Source organism: Coregonus clupeaformis, unplaced genomic scaffold, assembly GCF_020615455.1.
Source record: "Coregonus clupeaformis isolate EN_2021a unplaced genomic scaffold, ASM2061545v1 scaf0130, whole genome shotgun sequence".
Taxonomy (NCBI): Eukaryota; Metazoa; Chordata; class Actinopteri; order Salmoniformes; family Salmonidae; genus Coregonus; species Coregonus clupeaformis.
In genome coordinates this window covers 90,330-109,782 of record NW_025533585.1, presented here as the reverse complement: position 1 = coordinate 109,782, position 19,453 = coordinate 90,330, and the positions used below count along the sequence as shown (strand labels likewise).

At 43.8% G+C, this 19,453-nt stretch overlaps 1 protein-coding gene across 1 annotated transcript in view; it reads right to left on the bottom strand.

The window, feature by feature from the left end:
- LOC121557735 (mannosyl-oligosaccharide 1,2-alpha-mannosidase IC) overlaps nucleotides 1-19,453 on the bottom strand; it is a 121,926-nt gene that overhangs the window by 85,715 nt on the left and 16,758 nt on the right. Inside the window, exon 3 of the mRNA XM_041871222.2 lies at nucleotides 6,630-6,745. Coding sequence (XP_041727156.2) covers nucleotides 6,630-6,745 — 116 coding nt within the window. The remainder of the gene's footprint in view (nucleotides 1-6,629; nucleotides 6,746-19,453) is intronic.

Below are 19,453 nucleotides of genomic sequence, written 5' to 3'. Positions count from 1 at the left end.
TCTTGCCTCTCAGTTTTGCCCCTGTGCTTCTGGCCTGTTTACAGACACTTTGCTTTGATATGCAAGCTTCTGTGCTCCCTCCAGGCAGGGAAAAGCAACATGCTACACAAGAGATAAACAAAGCTAATTCCCCTCAACCCTCTCCAAAAGACACCCACAAGAGACTCTCTACCACTGAAGTCTCAATTCAGACATCTTGCTGGAATTGCAGGGCCTGGATGTGCTAATTATCCAGTCAGTTGATGGTCTCTGTTAAGAGCAATGGTGTTTTCTAGTGCAACTTGAATTACCATGTTAATAATGGTTAGGTTGTTGGTGGTTGGGAACCTTTCCTATTCTAGGTAGACCTTGAGGGAGAGACTCATCTCTGTCATTGGTCTAGAAATATTTGTGTAGATTATAGGCCTATTCCATTGACGTACGAAGGAATACGCATACTGAAATGGGGATAAGGGATAAGGATATAGCTTGTCTGTGACCACTTGCACAGTTACCCTGTTTGCCCTCTGAATATCTAAGAGAGTGAAAAACGGATGAGCTGAAGCCACAAGAGACAGATGCTCTGTCTGTATAGATCACAGTGGTCTGTTCTCTTTGAAACACAATCACAAACCTCACTGCGATTTTTCCTCTGAGGGACGGAATCTGAGAGATGTGAGAACGACTATGATGGAGAACCGGAGAGCTGAGAAAGGCGAAAGAGAAGAATTGAAGGCGAGAGCCTCGCAGGAGGGTTAATAGGGGATGGATCTGTCAATAGGGGATAAAATCCAACCGGTAAGAGTTCTTTAATCACTTTCTATTAGCCACCGTGATGAGAGACTGGGACTGGAGACCTGCCAAGAGGAAAATACAATTTATCCCCCCTTTTAACCCACAGCATTCACTAGACTAACCAGGGGACACGAAACCCTAAGAAAACGACCCCTTTAAAACTAATATAGGGCTATAAGAGATGGATCGAAATCGCTATCTCTGGCAGCCAGGGACCACCAAACCCCCAAACACTAATCAACACTGACATCTCCAACTATGAATTCAAGCTTGAAACGGATAAACAGCCTGTGGAATTTTGAAAGTTAACATTAGAAGGAGGCATTCTGAAGTTGCTCTTGTCTTTCTAATTGGTTGAGTAACTGTAGGAAAGTGTTTGATCAGATTATTCCGTCTTCATAGGAACTTGTCAGGATTTGCATCAGGATTTGGGGGAGTTTGTTTTTGTTTCAGCAGCAGAGGAGAGAGACGTTCTACCAACTTAATTCATTCACTCAGCAGCACAAAGATAAATAAACTTGACTCTTAGTTTGCCCTCATACCTCTCTATTTCCCACACCATTAAGTGTAGCCTTGTATTCCTCACTAGACTTTGTGAAGAAAATCAACACGGCTTCTGCTGTTTCTGTCACGCACATAGCTCTTTAGTGGATCAATCTGAAAACCAAGAGGAACCCATCTACACTGAACAAAAATATAAAAGCAACATGCAACATTTTCAAAGATTTTACTGAGTTACAGTTCATATAAGGAAATCAGTCAATTGAAATAAATTCATTAGGCTCTAATCTATGGATTTCACATGACTGGGAATACAGATATGCATCTGTTGGTCACAGATACCTTTAATAAAAAAGTAGGGGCGTGGATGAGAAAACCAGTCAGTATCTGGTGTGACCACCATTTGCTTCATGCAGCACAACACATCTCCTACAAATAGAGTTGATTAGGCTATTGATTGTGGCCCGTGGAATGTTGTCCCACTCCTCTTCTATGGCTGTGCGAAGTTGCTGGATATTAATAATAATAATAATAATAATAATAATAATAATAATAATAATAATAATAATAATAATAATAAAAAACATTATTTTTAAATGTAACCGCCGCACCAAAACTTTTATTTTGAAAGGATACCATCGCATCACTTATTGCTGCTGACTTTACACAACGTTACCGCTAAACACAGGCGTGCGTGCGCTGCACTTCTTATTGTTGCTGACTTTACACGTGCAGCGCGTGGTGAAATGGCGAGATGTTTCGACTCAGAGGGTTTTTGCGCTGCACACACTCACTGACCAATACAATAACGTTATCGCCCCACACACACACGCACTGATCCAATGAAATTACAGATTTCTTGACACACACACACTGATCCAATAACATGTTTATTCTGCAACATTGTTTTATTTTAAATGTGGCACGTCCAATCAGATAATACAGATCATCTTCTGACAGCTAGGTTGACTGACAGCTAACTATGCATATGTGTTTTGCAGGCATTGCAGATGTGGATAGTTAACTGTCGGATAATTAGCTGTCATTTAACTCATGTAGGCTAGCTGTCAGAGTAAAATCATGGACAAGTTTTTAAAACGTGCAGCTCCCTCTTCATCTACTGCTGCTTCCAATTTCAACAACAAGGTAGACAACTCGGTCCCTGACATGAAGAGAAAATACCACCCCGACTTCATCAAATATGGTTTTACATATAAGACAGGCAGGGGGAGTGTAGACCGTAGTGCGTCCTATGCAACGAGCTGTTAGCTAATGAGAACATAAAACCCCTCCAGAATGAAAAGGACACCAAACATCCAAGCCACAAAGATAAGACAGCTGACTTTTTAAAAACAAAACGTCAATATCTGGAGGCCTCACAAGATGAATTGAACAAGGAATGCACGGTACAAGAAAAGGCACTTCGCGCATCATACCTTGTGGCCCAGCGCATTGCTAAGTGCAGAAAAGCCCACACCAGCGCAGAGGATCTCATACTCCCTGCTGCGATTGATATGTGCACTGAAATCTTGGGAGAGTCAACCGCAAACCAACTTAAAACCATATCCCTATCCAATGACACCATGAGGAGGAGAATCCAGGACAGACATCAGAGCGCATCAGTGCAAATGGCCACTACGCACTGCAGCTTGATGAATCCACAGATGTGGCTAACCATGCAATTATAATGGTCTATGTCACACACGTCTGGGATAATAACTTCGAGGAGCAGTTCCTTTTTAGTGCTGATTTGCCAACCACCACCACTGAAGAGGCTGTCTTTAACACAATGAATATGTACCTGGGCTCCGTGGGACTGGCCTGGGATGGGTGCCATGACGGGAAAGCACTCCGAAGTAGTAAAGCGGATCGGAGAGGGCAACGAGTGCGACGTGGAACCACTGCTTCCTACACAGGGAGGCATTGGCAGCGAAGGACATGGTGCCTTAGCTCCACGCCACTCTCCAGGATGTGATCAAGTGTGTCAACTATATCAAAAAGAGTTCCACGAAAAGCAGGTATTTCCAAGCCTTCTGCGGGGATATGTGGAGCGAGCACCAGCAGGTGCTTTATCATGCAGAGGTCCGCTGGCTTTCCATGGATAAAGTGTTGGGTCGCTTTTATGAGCTTCGAGCGGAGATTGCTGCGTTTCTTTTGGAAAACAAGTCACCTCTGGCCGAACATTTCGATTGGGAGGGATGGCTCGCGCAGGTTGCCTACCTGGTGGATATTTTTTGATCATCTGAATTCGCTCAATGTGTCAATGCAAGGGAGGGGGCACAATCGATTTGTACAGGGGGACGAAGTGGATGCCTTCAAGATGAAGCTTACCGTTTGGCCAAATCATGTTTCTAACGGGAGGATTGACATGTTTCCCAATGCTGATTTCGAGATTCAGAATCTGATCAACAAAGCGCACGGCGACACACCGTTAAACAGCATATTGTCAAGCTGCAGGGAACGTTTTTCGACTACTTCCTGGTGGAGAACAGGAGACAAGACGACTGGATACGATACCCCTTTCGAGTGGAGATGGGAAGCGTCACGTTGCCGAGCAACGAAGAGGATCAGCTGGTGTAGCTGTCGTTTGATCGCAGACTGAGCTGAGCATGCGCTTCCCTGAAATGGCATTGACACAGTTCTGGTGCAGCGTAATGGGAGAGTATCCTGCTCTCGCTTGTCTTGCAATCAGAATCATGCTACCGTTCAGCACTACCTATCTGTGTGAAAGTGGCTTCTCTGCTATGGCCGTGCTGAAAACTAAAAGCAGAAACAAACTGGACAGCCAGCATGACCTCCGAGTTGCCCTGTCAACCATCACCCCAGACTTAAAATAACTTATCAAACTGAAGAAAAAAAACGCAGCTTTCCCACAGATAGGCCACACACACACACACACACACACACACACACACACACACACACACACACACACACACACACACACACACACACACACACACACACACACACACACACACACACACAAAATAAATAAACAGGATAATTAGTTATTGTTCAATATGTTAATTATTATTGTTAGTTAATTCTGACATTCATATTACATTTTATTGAACTGGTTAAAAACTTACACTTAAAAAAAAAAAAAAAAATCAAGGTTGTGAAACTATTCACATGGTAATTGATGATTAAGAATTCCTAATGATTTTTTTTTTTTCTATTTTAAACACTGGTATGTGTTACTGTTCATTAACATTATTGGACTGGTTTTGATGTCATGTTCTGAGTCTGATCATTTATTACACCCCACTCCTGAACTGGTCGCCTAATTAAATGGCTTGTTCTCTTCAATTGACAATACATGTTTTCTCAGTTAATATGGCTGTGTAATGACTTTCTTTAATACCATAATAGTAGCTCATTGAGACAGAGTCTATTTTGCAAGTGAAGCCTGCCCAAGAAGGCAGCTGCAATACAACATTACTCAATTGTCATTGTCAAATTTGGGAACCACTGGTTAAGAGCATGAATGACTGCGTTGTTAGTGGTTTAATTCTTATTAGGTGCACAAGATTCTGTAGCGTTAACGTGTGGGAAATATATGTCATTTTAACATTCTCTTTCGCCACTTTGTAAAACTAAATGGCTGAGCCTATAAACTGATCAAAGTTTGGAACAATCCCTATACGTCGATTAGATCCCTGCCCCAGTTCCCAAAGTATGGTGACTTCGACCTAAAGTGGCCTGGCGTCCGTCACAGGACTGATATCCGTCACTCAGAGGAGGAGACACTCAGGGACATTTGATCGGAGGAGTTGGAGAAACAAATGGTGACAGATTGACCTCGCTAGCCCAGTGACAAAGTGCAGCCGGTAGTATAAATCCTCCCTGGGTGTCTTTATGATGCTGACGAGGTTGCTGTTTGTCATGGGCTGCCATTACTGAGTGTCTCTTGCCGTGGCTCTCTCTGCCAAGACCAGGAGCTACTGCTGCACACCCACATTGATAGTCATCTTCATATTTCCCCACTGCTGCCAGAGGGAGAGACTGAAAAACTGTGTGTGTGAGCGCGTGTGAGTGAGAGAGAGAGAGGGAGGGAGGGAGAAGAAGAAAAAAACAGAGGAAGAAAGGGAGGGAGTAGAGAGTTAGAAAGGAGAGTGAGAAAGAAGAGAGATATGGCTTGCTTTGTGTGTCTAAAATGGTATACATGTTCTGTACAAAGAATGTACACATGATAGTGCAGGTGTACCGTTCTTTGCATGTCAACATCTATTGTCATCTATTGTCTAGCCCTCCAGTAAGTTCACAGCAACTACTAAGAGCACATCAAACACGTCACTCAGGTTTGAGTAGATTTCAGTATAATTTCCCAAGAGGGACAAAGCCGAAGTGCTATAGGGAATAGCCAGATCAATGAATGGACAATAAACATGCTGACGTCAGACAATCTATCACCTTAATACATTAAAGCCAGTGGATGTCAGAGAGACGATATTTGATTAGTGACTAAACCAAATAGCCTTTGTACAAAATGAACTATCTCAATGGGGGACTTACTCAAAGTGTGGAAACAGAGTGGAATGGAGGGCCTAGTACTAGTCCGTTAGCAACAGGGCACACAAAGCCTGGTGGTGCTTACCTTGCTGGCTGGCACCATCACTCTCACTCACTCTGTTTCCACATAATGTCCAAACTGGCAGACCTCTCTGTTCCCTACCCCGAGAAGAAGTCTATTATCATGGAATTACTCAATGGGGAGGCCATGACCTCCTCTCTCTTGCTCCTATCTCTCTCTCTCTCTCTCTCTCTCTCTCTCTCTCTCTCTCTCTCTCTCTCTCTCTCTCTCTCCATGCTTCCACATACATTCTCTCTTACTCGCTCCCTCTTTTATTCATCCAATCCCACAGCACACAGAGTTCTGGAAGAGTAAAATAATCCCATCTCACGGTAAGAAAGAGTGGTTAGAATGGATCTGTTGTTCAGGGTTGGACACACAGGATGTTCTTTATTCCATCTGGAATGTCCTATATAGCTCTGGTAAACTGTCCCACTCCCTGGACAAGACTTTGGGTCAGTCAGGGGACAATCGCCTTAAAATCAACCTGGCACACTAAGACCACTTGTGAGAACTTTATTAAGTGTATGCCAACTTAACAAGGACCAATTCAGACAGTCTACTGATAGTGTTGGGGTAGATGATTGGTCCTCCAACATAAATGGTAGAGTAACTATCCAATGAGATGGAGGGATTGAAAACTTGGTCAATCAGGGGACAATTGATGGACTAAAATCAACCGAAGCACTAAGACCACTACTGATCGGGTTTGTGATAGACGATTGGTCCTCCAACATGAATGGCAGAGATAATATCCAATGAGTGAGTTTGATCTTACTGAGTTCAGGTCCAGGCTGGTCTCCACCCACTCCTTTGCTTCATTGTATTCGTCCATTAATCCCATTATATACAGCGTGTCCAGAGAATCCACGATGGAGGCTCCCCTCAGACCACCTGCAAAACACACAGGACACAGAACAGTCAGAACCATGGGATATAGGAACTTGCAGTGCCGGACATCATACTGTTGAGGCTAAGAGACATAAAGCAGACAGAAGTACCAAGACTGCAAAGTAAAGTTAAGCAGCCCTGAAACGCCAAATTACCGTGGCACTTGGTTGCTATCATGTCTGCATCTTTAATCTCGAATTCTGGTGTGACATTGTGCAGGCTAGATGAAAAGCATCTATCTCACCAATATGATTTTTGAAAATGTATTTAACTAGGCAAGTCAGTTAAGAACAAATTCTTATTTACAATGACAGCCTACACCGGCCAAACCCGGACGACGCTGGGCCAATTGTGCACCGCCCAATGGGACTCCCAATCACGGCCGGTTGTGATACAGCCTGGAATCGAACCAGGGGGTTTGTAGTGACACCTCAAGGACTGAGATGCAGTGCCTTAGACCGCTGCGCCACTCGGGAGCCCGCTGCATTCCTAATTGTATTCAGTGCAGGAACTGTGATCCCTATACTCCAATGGCTGGTTTTAGATGCACTTCATTTGAGGTTATTAAATTCCCTTCACAACCTTAATAAGAAATGTTGAGAGGCTTTTATTCAATCCCACAGCCCTTAAGAGCAAGATTGGATGGTATTGTTCTCCTCATACGAAGAAATACGCGATACGTGGCTGGCTGTAATGGAAAGATCTGTGAACAGAGAAATCAGTGTCCTTATTGTGTTACTGAGCAAAAGAGTTGCAGGCGAGACACACCAACTGAAAGCCTGAGGATGGAGTAATAACAAGAATAGGAACTAGGCCAACATATACCGCAGGAATGGCCATTACATGCACTGTAGGGCTTGAAAACGGAACTATTGGTACAGTAAACGATTCTGCTGAAAAATATGATGTGCACCTTCATGTTCACCCCTAAACAGAGCTCAACACAGAGACTGTGTCTATCTGATGCAACAACACAGCAACACAGCAACCTGGCACATGAAAGTGATGCGATTCTTATATGCAGTTGTTGTGTAGCTCGGCAGATATGCAATTGAGAAATCGTATCTTGAGGCGACAAAACATTCATGAAGCTGAGGCAACAGAACACAGGAGGCGAGAAGGGGAGCGATTCTAGCCAATAGTTTCTCTAACCCGAATCATTTGAATTTGGCCAGACTGTGCAATGCAGTGGGTGGCTAAGGCAGCCAGGGTTGGCTTGTCTGATGTGGTTTGGATGGCGGAGACAGACATCAAACTCTCTTATCGTCATGCCAGCCTCCTGCCTGCAAACCCCAACTCAGCTTTCCTCTGCCCTCGATTATATCTGCCTCAGATTTATTTTTAATCTAAATAATCAAAGCATACATGTAATAGTAGCCTACAGTATGTGCTGAAAGCCTCTCACATTGTTGACCTTTCACCTTTCACCCATTGCCTACTGAGGTCAGCTGATAAGGTCAGTGGAGAGGATGGCGGGTGCAAGTATGAGGGTTCATAGGTGACATGGCTGAGTGATTGGCGCCATATGTCTGCTGATACGCCTCGTCTGAGGATACAGTACAGTCAAGTTACACACAATATCGGCCCCATGTCATATATTAGGGCTATTGGTCACACTTTATTTGGATAGTCCGGATTTTCCATACTATCAACAAACTATATGTGGCTAAGTAACTGCTTTCTAAGGTTAGGGTTAGAATAAGGGTTAGGGTAAGGGTTAAGGTTAGGGCAAGGGTTAAGTTTAGGGTAAGGGTTAAGGTTAGGGTTAGAGCTAGGGTCAGGGTTAGTAGATAGATAGTGTTACCGGGCTATTTACTCGATTTTATCCCTTGGAGGACTGCAGAGCTTTTCTCACTCATCATTTTTCTCACACATCCACTTTGCTCCAAACCTTTAAATCTGATGAGTGGCTACAGGGCTCAGTGACAGGACTCTCAGTGTGTTGTCTCTCCCCTGCCACGGCCAGTCACCTCCCATCTAACACACACACCCTTACCCACACCGAACCCCACCAACATCACAGCCCACTTCAGCTGGGTTTACCCTGACAGGGATTCACCTTACATTGACACTGAGAGGGCACTGCTACCATCCAGCTATAGCTAGACACAAAGGGTTTCGAATCAGAGTTGAGATAAGCATGCATAACTTGGGCACTGCTACCCTTCAGCTAGACACATACTGTAGCTACTATACAAATATAATCTGCTGTGACGGTAGTTACCATATATACTGAACAAAAATATAAACGCAACATGTAAAGTGCTGGTCCCATGTTTCATGAGCTGAAATGAAAGATCCAATACATTTTCCATATGCACAAAAAGCTTATTTCTCTCAAATGTTGTGCACAAATGTGTTTACATCCCTGTAAGTGAGCATTTTATCCTTTGTCAAGATAATCCATCCACTTCACAGGAGTGGCATATCAAGAACCTGATAAAACAGCATGATCATTACACAGGTGCACCTTGTGCTGGGGACAATAAAAGGCCACTCTAAAATGTGCAGTTTTGTCACACAACACAATGCCACAGATGTCTCAAGTTTTGAGGAGTATTTCTATCTGTAATAAAGCCCTTTTGTGGGGAAAAACTCATTCTGATTGGCTGGACCTGGCTCCCCAGTGGGTGGGCCACTGCCCAGTCATGGGAAATCCATAGATTAGGGCCTAATTTATTTATTTAAATTGACTGATTTCCTTATATGAACTGTAAATCTTTGAAATTGTGGCATGTTGCATTTACATTTTTGTTCAGTAGATTCACATACACTATGAAAGTAATGTACGTCACTGACATCTTGCAGACACTGTGAAAACTCTTTGAAACAAAGTTAACTTAACCATAATTATAGGTTGAGAGCTTTTGTGAAAGAGCACAGTTAGAAAGATATGGCATATAGAAGCAAACCGGATGGACATCATGAAAATGATCGGAGAGGTTGAGGGTAGAGTAAGTTCAGGAGTAAAAACAAACAAAATAGAATTATTGTAAAATTGACTGTGTCCATACAATGTATATAGTATAAGCTGGAAGTAGAGGCCAAAGCATTGTTATTCACTAGTTTACTCCAATTAGGGAAGGGGTGGTGGGGTTGGAAAGTAATAAAGGGAAATATATTTTAAAAAAGGATATGTATATATATGTATGAATATGTATTTATATGTATGTGTATATGTATGTGAATGTATGTATATGTATATATATATATATATATACACTGCTCAAAAAAATAAAGGGAACACTTAAACAACACAATGTAACTCCAAGTCAATCACACTGATTGACAATACATTTCACATGCTGTTGTGCAAATGGAATAGACAACAGGTGGAAATTATAGGCAATTAGCAAGACACCCCCAATAAAGAAGTGGTTCTGCAGGTGGTGACCACAGACCACTTCTCAGTTCCTATGCTTCCTGGCTGATGTTTTGGTCACTTTTGAATGCTGGCGGTGCTTTCACTCTAGTGGTAGCATGAGACGGAGTCTACAACCCACACAAGTGGCTCAGGTAGTGCAGCTCATCCAGGATGGCACATCAATGCAAGCTGTGGCAAGAAGGTTTGCTGTGTCTGTCAGCGTAGTGTCCAGAGCATGGAGGCGCTACCAGGAGACAGGCCAGTACATCAGGAGACGTGGAGGAGGCCGTAGGAGGGCAACAACCCAGCAGCAGGACCGCTACCTCCGCCTTTGTGCAAGGAGGAGCAGGAGGAGCACTGCCAGAGCCCTGCAAAATGACCTCCAGCAGGCCACAAATGTGCATGTGTCTGCTCAAACGGTCAGAAACAGACTCCATGAGGGTGGTATGAGCGCCCGACGTCCACAGGTGGGGGTTGTGCTTACAGCCCAACACCGTGCAGGAAGTTTGGCATTTGCCAGAGAACACCAAGATTGGCAAATTCGCCACTGGCACCCTGTGCTCTTCACAGATGAAAGCAGGTTCACACTGAGCACATGTGACAGACGTGACAGAGTCTGGAGATGCCGTGGAGAACGTTCTGCTGCCTACAACATCCTCCAGCATGACCGGTTTGGCGGTGGGTCAGTCATGGTGTGGGGTGGCATTTCTTTGGGGGGCTGCACAGCCCTCCATGTGCTCGCCAGAGGTAGCCTGACTGCCATTAGGTACCGAGATGAGATCCTCAGACCCCTTGTGAGACCATACGGTGGTGCGGTTGGCCCTGGGTTCCTCCTAATGCAAGACAATGCTAGACCTCATGTGGCTGGAGTGTGTCAGCAGTTCCTGCAAGAGGAAGGCATTGATGCTATGGACCGGCCCGCCCGTTCCCCAGACCTGAATCCAATTGAGCACATCTGGGACATCATGTCTCGCTCCATCCACCAACGCCACGTTGCACCATAGACTGTCCAGGAGTTGGCGGATGCTTTAGTCCAGGTCTGGGAGGAGATCCCTCAGGAGACCATCCGCCACCTCATCAGGAGCATGCCCAGGCGTTGTAGGGAGGTCATACAGGCACGTGGAGGCCACACACACTACTGAGCCTCATTTTGACTTGTTTTGAGGACATTACATCAAAGTTGGATCAGCCTGTAGTGTGGTTTTCCACTTTAATTTTGAGGGTGACTCCAAATCCAGACCTCCATGGGTTGATACATTTGATTTCCATTGATAATTTTTGTGTGATTTTGTTGTCAGCACATTCAAGTATGTAAAGAAAAAAGTATTTAATAAGATTATTTCATTCATTCAGATCTAGGATGTGTTGTTTAAGTGTTCCCTTTATTTTTTTGAGCAGTGTATATATATATATATATATATATATATATTTGCGAGAAAAAAAAACATATGGGGGATTGGAAGTAATGCAGACAATTACATTGATGGAAGTTACAATCTATCTGCAATATTAAAGCTGATCTACCCCTTAAAAAGAAAAAACTTAACCATTATGTTTTTCCTGTCTCTAGCAGATCTCATTGCTAAGTCTAATGAAGGCTTCCTTTCAAAAGCATATTCTCCATTTCTGTTTGTGAAGGACTCTCACTGTGCTTAGTGAGCACTTGACTGTACTGTTGCAATTTGATGACAAATCATGTTTCAGAGCACTCAGAGAAAAAAAGCGATAGCTAATACCCCTCGTCACCAATCCCGGCGGCGGCGAACGTCGGGGAGCAGTGGAGTGTGGAAAATTCCTATTGAAAACACCAGCACCAAAGCACAGATGATTGATGGACTCAGATGAGAGAGGTAACAGATCAATCCATCACACAGTACTCCCAGGGGTACATGGCGCCGGCCCAAACAGAGACCTTATTTATTTCAGAGGCCCTTCACCTGGAGGGGTCCTACCCCAAGGTGCCTTGATGGGTATTGGCCAATATGGGTGTGGAGGGGTGGAGAGGTGGGGGTATGAGCACTTGGTGCAGGTAGGGTTACTGGGGGTATTTATCAATCCATTTTACACACAAGAGTGGCTTTGTTCATCGCATTCAGGTAGTACCGACCATTAACCATCAAAGCTTACGTGAGGTATCTATAATCTAACCTTGACAGTCAGCCACAAAAACAACGCCATCCATCCATCTATAGATTCTCGGTGTAGTGAGTGCTTGGAGACACAAAAGAGACAGTATAAATGATTTTGTAATAACAGTTGCTAGCCAAACCAAAACTCAATCACATATCATGTGTTTAAATTCATACCAATGAATTATAAGATAACCATTTCATATTCTGTAGTAAACTGATCCTGTAATAAACTGGTTTGATTTGCTCCCATATTCCAAATTGATTTAAAAAAAGAGCAAACATTGCAATTGCTATGCAACTGTAATTACTTTAACATTCATTTAAGCAAATATGAATGGATCTAATTCCTTCCCCCTAGCAACTCAGGAGCTCCTGTACAGGAGATTGTCACAGTAGAGTCATTCATATCATTTATTGTGTGTGTTTGTGTGAGAGAGAGAGTGTGTGTGTGTTGTTTGTGTGTGAGAGAAAGAGAGAGAGTGAGAGAGGAGAGAGTGTGTGTGTGTGTTTGTGTGTGTGTGTGTGTGTGTGTTTTCCAGCATGTGTGTATGTGTTTGTGTGTACAAGCATGTGCGTGTGTGTTCATGGGTATGTATTCCATGTTGGAAATGAGTGGGAGAGATTGCATGTGTGTTACTGTGTATCGTGTGTACAGCGTGCATAGAAACCTATTTGTGAGACATTGGCTGGCGGATGTTCATTTATCAAAGCTGTCACTGGCTAGGCAGCAGGGTCAGGTTGGTTTTATTAGAGAGCCTGGATACACATGATCAATCAATCACTCACTCACGTCCACAGACACACACGTGCACACACACACACCACATACCACACACAGGCATGCACACACACAGAAACACACTCACGCACATGCAAACACATGCACGCACACAGACGCGCGCACACACACCCAACATACACAAACCCAACAAGTACATATACAGCACACATGGCAACAAATTATATTAGACTGAAATCATGTAAACCATTGAGACAAACAGCATGAGAGAACAACATTCTCTCTGAGTAACCTCTTACCCTATAGGGCTAATCAATAAATAAACTGTTCTGTTCATTAAAGTTAAAGAAACAAATGGATGATTTTATCCTCTTTGCATTGACAATATTGAAATGGTATTCAATAGGTTATAACTTCATTAACCCTCTCAGGGACAATTATGAAGGCATTGTTGGGGAACTCATACATACTGTATATACTGTATGAAACATTGGCCACCATTCATTGAGGACCATCAGTCATTAATACAGCATGGCATCAACTGTACAGATATGCAAAGTGCAATATCATTGATGAAAGAAGAATAACCAGAGACAAAAAATAATCTACACTGCTAATTTGTGCTGCCATCTTGCTCTCAAACGTATACCATAAACCGTGAGAGAAATAGCCTGGTAACATATAAAGGTGATTTTAATAGATAGAGACTCTGGTATATCACATTAATTACGCCACTCTTTTAGTGTGGGTGTCCAATTACTATCACCAGGGTAACGCTAGCCTCGTTGACGTCAACGCATGTGTCTATGTAGCTTACCGTTCAGGTCCAGTGAGTGGTAGCCGGGGTAAGATTTAGCCTTGACATGTCAGTGTTCAGGAATCTAATTTGTTCAACGTACTTAGAGGTGTCTGTGTAGCATGGAACTACACTGAGGGTACGGGGGGATGAAGTTGAGAAGAGAAGGATGAGAGCATATTGGAGAAAAGCCAGGGAGGGTAAAATGGGTTACGAACGTGTTCCAAGAAAGAGAGAGGGGGGAACTTAACAGCAGAGAGAAAGGTAAGGAGGAGGAAAGAAGAAATACCAAGGCTATCAATCTGAGTGGACTTTTCAGCAGTATGGAATATCAATGTCACAATTTAGCCTCAGACAAACAACTGACAGTGAAGTCAATGACAATCAATACGGGACGAGTGGCCGAAATGGATTTGACCTATTTGAGCTGACGATAATTAAACCTTCACGAATATACTTTTTCCTCTCAGGATTGAGGTCATAGGGTAATTTTTGCAATGTTATATCCTTAGTTTGTCTTTCAAGAATATCCGTCAAGGATGTACTCTTTCCTTTCATTTCATGCAGTGTCTGTCGCAAGTGTGATATTCTTCTGGATCGTCAGACCTTTGTGTTCTTGGGTTTGCCAGCTACCCCTGGATATTTCTAATACAATCATTATTTTTTGTCTACAGTTCCCAGTCAGAGTAGCTGTCTGGAGCCCAGTGAGTTTGGCCCTCTCAGGAGAAACATCCACCTCCAACTCCTGCTGAAACCACCTACTGCGGCCAAAACAACCACAGGCTGTAAGGGAAAAATGTCTGGCTCACCACACTTTGTTTCAGTCTACTAGGAATAAGTCAGAGAGATTGGTGACAATGTAAAAAAGTGCTACTTTTGTCAAAACACACTGTATTACTTGAAATGGTTATTGGTCCTTTCAAAATAGTTTCCTACCCACTTCAATCTCACGGAACCTCCCCAAGAGAGCATTCAACCCACACAAACCTAGATCACTTGGACACACTGAGGACAACCTCTCCATCTACCTAATGGTAAACATCCTACATTCTCTGGTCACTGTAAGTAAACTGTGATATGGTCAGCAGCACATAGGCAACAGCAATATAGCCTCTGTTTGAATCAAACATAACAACTACATGATTGCCATGGAGACAAAACTGCTGTGACAGGCACTGTTTACTGATGCAAACTATCTAATCCATCAGCCTGAGGGGAGCTGACCCTATTCAATGTGAAAACGTGTGTTTGTGTTTGTCTGTGTATGTGCGTGTGTGTGTTTGTGTGTGTGTCTATGTGTTTGAGTGTGTGGGTGTGTGTCTGACAGTGATGTAGCACCGCTGTCCAGTCAAGACCCAACCGGCTGTAGCAGAGGGCTGGGAGAGGATAAGGCAGGGAGGGAGTGGGAGACAGTGTGTGTAAAGTATGCCTCTCAGTGTAGGGCCACACAGGACAGACACACACCGGCTGGTGACTTCCTCAGGGGGAAAGCTAACAACCAGACAAAGCCTAATTACATAAAGTAGACTATCCCTGTCCCTGATTGGCCTCTTCTATTTGGTGTTATGCTAATCACACGCCGCAGCCGAAAAACAAGACCCAGCCAATGAGCTTAATAGGCATACAGTGCTATGAAAAAGTATTTGCCCCCTTTCTAATTTTCTCTATTTTTGCATATTTGTGATACTGAATGTTATCAGATCTTCAACCAAAACCTAATATTAGATAAAGGGAACATAAGTGAACAAATAACACAACAATTACATATTTATTTCATAAACAAAGTTATGCAACACCCAATTCCCTTGTGTGAAAAAGTAATTACCCCCTTACACTCAATAACTGGTTGTGCCACCTTTAGCTGCAATGACTCCAACCAAATGCTTCCTGTAGTTGTTGATCAGTCTCTCATGTCGCTGTGGAGGAATTTTGGCCCACTCTTCCATGCAGAACTGCTTTAACTCAGTGACGTGTGGGTTTTCAAGCATGAACTGCTCGTTTCAAGTCCTGCCACAACATCTCAATTGGGATTAGGTCTGGACTTTGACTAGGCCATTCCAAAACTTCCAATTTGTTGCTTTTTAGCAATTTTCATGTAGACTTGATTGTGTGTTTTGGATCATTGTCTTGCTGCATGACCTAGCTGCGCTTCAGCTTCATCTCACAGACGGATGGTCTGACATTCTCCTGTAGTCTGACATGGTTCCAGTAATGCCTGGCGAAAACCAAACACTGCATTCCACAGTAAGAACATCATACCAAAGGTCAAGCATGGTGGTGGTGGTGTGATGGTTTGGGGATGCTTTTCTGCCTCAGGACCTGGACGACTTGCCTTAATTGAAGGAACCATGAATTCTGCTCTGTATCAGAGAACTCTACAGGAGAATGTCAGACCATCCGTGGGGGGGGTAGAAGGATTACTTTTATCCTATCTCAGGTATTCCTTAAAGAGGTGGGGTTTCAAGTGTCTCCGGAAGGTGGTGAGTGACTCCACTGTCCTGGCGTCGTGAGGGAGCTTGTTCCACCATTGGGGTGCCAGAGCAGCGAACAGTTTTGACTGGGCTGAGCGGGAACTGTGCTTCCGCAGAGGTAGGGGGACCAGCAGGCCAGAGGTGGATGAACGCAATGCCCTCGTTTGGGTGTAGGGACTGATCAGAGCCTGAAGGTACGGAGGTGCCGTTCCCCTCACAGCTCCGTAGGCAAGCACTATGGTCTTGTAGCAGATGCGGGCTTCAACTGGAAGCCAGTGGAGTGTGCGGAGGAGCGGGGTGACGTGAGAGAACTTGGGAAGGTTGAACACCAGACGGGCTGCAGCGTTCTGGATGAGTTGTAGGGGTTTAATGGCACAGGCAGGGAGCCCAGCCAACAGCGAGTTGCAGTAATCCAGACGGGAGATGACAAGTGCCTGCATTAGGACCTGTGCCGCTTCCTGTGTAAGGTAGGGTCGTACTCTGCGAATGTTGTAGAGCATGAACCTACAGGATCGGGTCACCGCTTTGATGTTAGCGGAGAACGACAGGGTGTTGTCCAGGGTCATGCCAAGGTTCTTTGCACTCTGGGAGGAGGACACAACGGAGTTGTCAACCGTGATGGGGAGATCATGGAGCGGGCAGTCCTTCCCCGGGAGGAAGAGCAGCTCTGTCTTGCCGAGGTTCTGCTTGAGGTGGTGATCCGTCATCCACACTGATATGTCTGACAGACATGCAGAGATGCGATTCGCCACCTGGTTATCAGAAGGGGGAAAGGAGAAGATTAATTGTGTGTCGTCTGCGTAGCAATGATAGGAGAGACCATGTGAGGATATGACAGAGCCAAGTGACTTGGTGTATAGAGAGAATAGGAGGAAGCATTTGGTTGGAGTCATTGCAGCTAAAGGTGGCACAACCAGTTATTGACTGTAAGGGGGCAATTACTTTTTCACACAGGGGAATTGGGTATTGCATAACTTTGTTTATGAAATAAATATGTAATTGTTGTGTAATTTGTTCACTTATGTTCCCTTTATCTAATATTAGGTTTTGGTTGAAGATCTGATAACATTCAGTATCACAAATATGCAAAAGTAGAGAAAATTAGAAAGGGGTAAATACTTTTTCATAGCACTGTAGTTCCTCAAGTTGTCCGCCCTGATAGCCCTTACCTAGAGAGACAGAGAGACAGAGAGACAGAGAGACAGAGAGAGAGAGAGAGAGAGAGAGAGAGAGAGAGAGAGAGAGAGAGAGAGAGAGAGAGAGAGAGAGAGAGAGAGAGAGAGAGAGAGAGAGAGAGAGAGAGGACAGCACCGGCTTTCTCATTTACATTCTCAAATTAATATTTTGATGCAGGCGGCTTTAATGCGCGCTCATTTTAATTGCCCCCCTTATTCTTGTTTCTCAGTTCCTACTCTTCATGATATTCCAAACAAATTGACTTTAAGCCATCTTAACATCAAATTGGCGGAACGGTGTGTTCTGCTTGAAACTTGAGTTCTTGACGATAATTTCTGATTAATACCTCTGTGATATTTCCTCTGCATATCAAATGATTTGAATGCAGTTGAATGTAAAACCAAAGACTAATGCACACATGAAAACATACTGTATAAACACACACACACACACACGCACAAAAGACAGATGCACACACGTAGGCACACACATCACACACAGAGAATCCCCCCAACACACACACACACACACACACACACACACAAACACACACACACACACACACACACACACACACACACACACACTCAGATACACAGAATGACCAAACATGATTAGAAAGGCTGCAATCATGCTGTAGAGTGCACATACAGATGAGTCAGTCTAATTGACATAATCTAATTTGCCACTATGGGATCATGAGACAAGCACAGAGCATCTCAGCCCCCCAGTCCTGTCAGATATTACAATATCTCCAATGAGATTACAGACTGCATAGTGTGCTATCGAACCCCTCTGCCCATCCATCCACCCCCACCCACTCTCAACACGATCGATTGACACACAGCCACTGTGGGGAAGAGGATTATATCTGATGCTGTATTAACCATCAACCCACCACATCTGATTGGAGGTGACAACTGTGCCATGATTGGTCAGTTATTTCAGACCAGGATGGGCCTATGGTGCCAACAATTCAACGACATTGATACCAATAGTAAATAGCTGTAGCACAAATTGGAGGCACTCAGAGTCTGCAGCTCGGTAAACTAATTGACAGGTCTTCCTGTTTCTAGACGGAGATGCGGAGGGCAGAGTGAAGTTTGCATTGATTCTACCGCCCGCAGGCTGCGGCTCCAGCAGTAAGCAGGTGTAGCCAAAGTATAAATCTCCCCCGGTCTCCCCATCTCTCCTGGAGATTAAACAGAGAAGCCTGTCCTGTCAGCTGTGTTATACACACAAGCACACACACACACACACAAACACGTGCAGGCACGCTGTACACGCACACTGATCCACACACACACACACACACACAGCCACCTGAGTAATGTTTGCCTGAGCCAATTAAAATGGGTTGGAATAACCTGGCCAACCTGTTGATGGAGAGGACCCGTCAGCTGGAGAAATTAAAGCAGAGTCGTTCAGCATCATTAGTGCACACAAGTGTAGGTGAGGAGGATACCCAGAGGGAGGAAGAGGGGGGGATAGTGTGTGTGTATGTGTGTGTGTGTGTTGATCCATCCTACTTTATAAACAAACTGCCCCAAAGTATAGACTGTATAGACTGCCTGTGGATTTGGAAATATAATTAAATAATAATCTAGTGTGATTATAGAGAGCTTTCTAAAATTGGTATTCTATGTTGTGATATTAAAAGCAGTGGGATATCATTTACATCTATAGAATATTAAGTCATAGAGTATTTTCCAACAAACCAAACATTTTGTAAAGAGAGAAAAGTCTTTACACACCGTGTACATAGCAATGAATTAACAATCCACCAATAATTGGTTCGTTTAAAAACTCAGCAGGTGCACTCACCTTTAATTTCATGCACTCACCTGTAATTTCACAGCAAATTGCAAAGGTCAAAAATGCTTTAATCTCTTTCTAACATTTGTTGAACTTCAAATCCTTAACTCATCCAACAACCTTTAAACACCAGAACAAAACTTTGTCACTCCACCTTCACTCACTCTGAGAACTCAATAAATTTCTTAAACTCCACCATTTCTCTCTCTCTCCTCACG